The following is a 3656-nucleotide window of genomic DNA, read 5'->3' as shown; positions in this document are numbered from 1 at the left end:
GAGAAATGTACTGCCACGGGCTATAGTTCTTTTAGGGGGGGAAAATGTTGAAGTAAAAATTTATGTTGGCGTTTTATATGGATTTGGAACAGATTAAAGGTATTTCTATTCATTTCAATTGGGAAAGATGATCTGAGACATAGAACAAGTGGAACTTGTAAATCGAGGCCCCCGCTGTATTATCTGTTATGTAGCTTGTCCAGTTGGGCCGAGACACCTACGAGTTTAAAGAAGTGGCGCGGCTCTACGATAGGACCATGGATCGACCCATCAAATCCATCCAGAGGATTCAGAACTTGGACTTGTGGGAATTCTTTTGCAGGTTGGTGGCCTCTCAAGGAAATTCTGCCTCAAAAGTGGCAAATGGCACTATTTTTAGTGGGGCCTTGTGTGTGGCGCGGTCATCAATTCTTGGCCGCGCCATCACATGCTCACCAGAATAATTGAGTGCGCTTGCTGCCATGCTTTTGTTTTGTGAAAGTCAACAAACAGGCAGAAAGCAGGATGGAAAGGATGCATGGTTTTTTTTTCAGGAAAATGTCTTAAACTTATAAGAAGAAAATACAGTTTTTTTAATTAAATGTGTAGTTTTGAGAAAATATATCTTATTTTTTAGATCAAAAGGTTTATATTTTGGATCTAGTGTTAACCTAAAAAATGTGTATTTTAGATTATGATTTTTTTAAATGGTAACGTTATATATTGTCACGAGAAAAAAAAGTTGTCATTTTATGAGAATGTAATATTATATTTTAGAAAATAAAATCAAGTATTTTTGAGAAAGTACTTTAGTCTTGAAAGTATACTACAATATTCTTACAATTTATTGGTAAAATATTTGTTCTAAAGACATACCACTTTTTCTGTCAAATATGCCGCTTTCATTGTAATTTAGACCACTTTTTTTGTTCTCAAAAATACTATCAAGTGACTTTCTGCCATTCCCTGAATGATGTCGCCACAGCAAGACTGTTTTCTCAAAATATGACTTTATTCTAGATTTATAATATATATATAATGAAAATACATGTATATGCCATTTTTCTCCCGAAATATACATATTTTTCTTGAAAGTATTTGAAAAAAAATGCATACAACCTTATTCACATAAGAATGCACTTTTAATTTTAAATTCAGGTGTGTTTTTTCCAAACTTTACAGTGTGGCCCTACTACTCCCCTCGTGACAATTAAATACATTTCCTTGTGTCTCCTTTCCAAAGGAAGAAAATGCAGCTGAGAAAAGTGAAGCGAACTCTTGATATTGAGGAGCGGATGCTTTTCCACGGCACGGGGCACAACAACATCCAGGCCATATGCATGTTTAACTTTGACTGGCGGCTCACAGGAAGCAACGGCGACGTCTTTGGCAAAGGTACAAAAACGTCCACGCTCACTTTGATCATTTATGACCAAAGTGTCTTTTCAGGCAGCTACTTTGCCCGGGACGCCAAGTACTCCAGTAAGTTCTGCCACAACACGGGCAAGCACAACAGCAACCTGCAGAGGCACGGGCTGGCGCCGCCCATCTTCGCCAGCGAGCCATCATATAAGAGCATGTTCCTGGCGAGGGTTCTGGTGGGCGAATACACGCTGGGTCACCCGCTGTACTGCCGCCCGCCCTCCAAGGACACCAGCCTCACCAACTTCTTTGACAGCTGCGTGGACGACACGGCCAACCCGAAAATCTACGTCATCTTCGACAGCAACCAGATCTACCCGGAGTACTTGATCGAGTTCTACTGAGACGGGCGCTTAGAGCGATGTCAAGGCGGTCCTGTGCCTAAGTAGAGCATGAATAATCTCAAGTGCCTTTGATGAGGACAATGACAACTCTGTGAGGACTTTTCTTTCGACTGCGCGCATACGTGGGACATTGATGCAAAAATAAGTCTGGCAAAGAAAAAAAACAACAGAAAAGTGGCTGTATTGTGCATAAATATCGGTGCAGAACATTCTTATGGTCTCCACACGTGTAGCACTGTCATGACAAGTTACCGCAACACGGAATGTCGCTTTGCTATGTGTGCATCACAAATCATCTTGTTAAGATTTTTCATTTCTTTGTGCGTGTGTGTACAGCGCTGGTTGTTGTGAGGAGAGGAACAAGTGACAGAATTTGCCACAAGGTGGTGCAATAGTTCAAGTATGGTTTCAGAGAAACTTAGTCAATTTGTGTTAAGAAGTCTGCAATTTGCACATCATGTGACTAATAAATGTGTTTTTTGCATAGAACTACTCGGAGTGAAGATTAATAAATAATGTTTGCTTCTAATTATCAGATTTCGACTTCCTGGTTTTCACACATCAGCTTTGTTTCCGTTTCCTGTTTGCGGCATGTGGGTCGCGTCCTAGTCCTTGCGCTTCTGCCTTTGTGCCCCTCGGTTGCGCCTTCAACGGGTGCGAATGTGCAGTGTGTCTGTCTCACTCTCAGTTGTCCGAAGCATGTCAGAGTTGAGATGCGCTTGGAGGGCGCAGGGGTGTGGGTGCGAGTGTTGGAACGATGGCCGGAAACGACGCTAATGTGTGAAACCCGGAAGTCGGAAGTACGTGGCATCTGCCCCATTAAGTGGAAGAAACTTGTGAGTTTACGCTCCCCACCTTCAACTATTGCCCTTTTGACTGGGAAATCGGCAAATGTCGTCCTCCTCATACCCACGCGTCAGCTCTCTTTAATTTCGATGATGAATAACTTAAACAAATCACCTTAAACTTTAAGTAACGAATCCGGACCCACACGCACATGATTAGACTAGCTAATTGGGCGGTTTGAGGCAATTTTACCTCACTAAATAATTTAAGATGGCACACAAATCTGTCCTTTTTTCAAGGTGACATTGACTGACAGGTGAGACGACTTATACCCGTGACTCTATCAACTGTTTGTAATTTATATGGTTGTCCAACAGAGGTCACTGTTGCATTAGAAACAGCTGAACAATAGGAGCGAATCATTTCTTGTAGATTCTGTACTGTCCAATGTCCACTACATACTGTACTGAAAAACACACACGCAGATGTAGAGATACACAATGAGGCACACTTTCACTCGTGGAATACTGCCCATAGATTCGCCATTCATTGAGTAGACGCACATACGCACACTGTCAGACATGCAAAGAAACACAGTCTCATTCACTGATACGCACACACACTGACAATGTTAATAATTTATTGTGACCCTAAAGCATGAGAACATACTCATGATCTTTTTCATGATACATTCTAGTCTAATACTCAATTAAGATGATGTGAAGTGTCAACTCCTGCACGGGTGAGCATAAAAACTGCTTATTTGGAATCCACGCTGTGTATACCTTGTCGTTCTACAGCCGCAAAAATGATTTATCAGCCTTAAAAGTGCTTTCCTAACCATATGTTCCTCTGCTAGTCCACAGAGTGATGGAGAGGAGCAGGGAGGAAATCTTTCATCTGCCTTGCTTCCTTCCTTGTTGTGTGTTTCGCGTAGGCCAATAAAACAGGCAGGTGCTGCTGCTGCCTGTTGGAAATGCAAGCCACATGTGAGTAGAACCTTCTGAAGTAACATTTATGGGTTTTACTGGAAGCCGGGTGAAGTTCCAGGACACGATGAAACATTTATGCAAATGACATATTTATAAGCTCAAAGTGCAACAATCATAACACGATTCACAGCAA

The 3656-nt window shown here is 41.7% G+C and overlaps 1 protein-coding gene across 1 annotated transcript in view; it reads left to right on the top strand.

Moving 5' to 3' along the window:
- The window catches only part of LOC147160134 (protein mono-ADP-ribosyltransferase PARP11-like), a 7896-nt gene extending 5659 nt beyond the window's left edge, over nucleotides 1-2237 (top strand). Inside the window, exons 5-7 of the mRNA XM_086060270.1 lie at nucleotides 195-322; nucleotides 1223-1374; nucleotides 1429-2237. Of these exons, the coding sequence (XP_085916396.1) occupies nucleotides 195-322; nucleotides 1223-1374; nucleotides 1429-1745 (597 nt within the window). The 3' untranslated portion in view covers nucleotides 1746-2237. The remainder of the gene's footprint in view (nucleotides 1-194; nucleotides 323-1222; nucleotides 1375-1428) is intronic.
- The last annotated feature ends 1419 nt before the right edge of the window (nucleotides 2238-3656 follow it).

This window comes from Leptonotus elevatus, chromosome 17 (assembly GCF_054856555.1).
Source record: "Leptonotus elevatus isolate MCC_2025b chromosome 17, RoL_Lele_1.0, whole genome shotgun sequence".
Classification (NCBI taxonomy): domain Eukaryota; kingdom Metazoa; phylum Chordata; class Actinopteri; order Syngnathiformes; family Syngnathidae; genus Leptonotus; species Leptonotus elevatus.
This window is presented reverse-complemented; position numbering and strand designations above follow the sequence as displayed.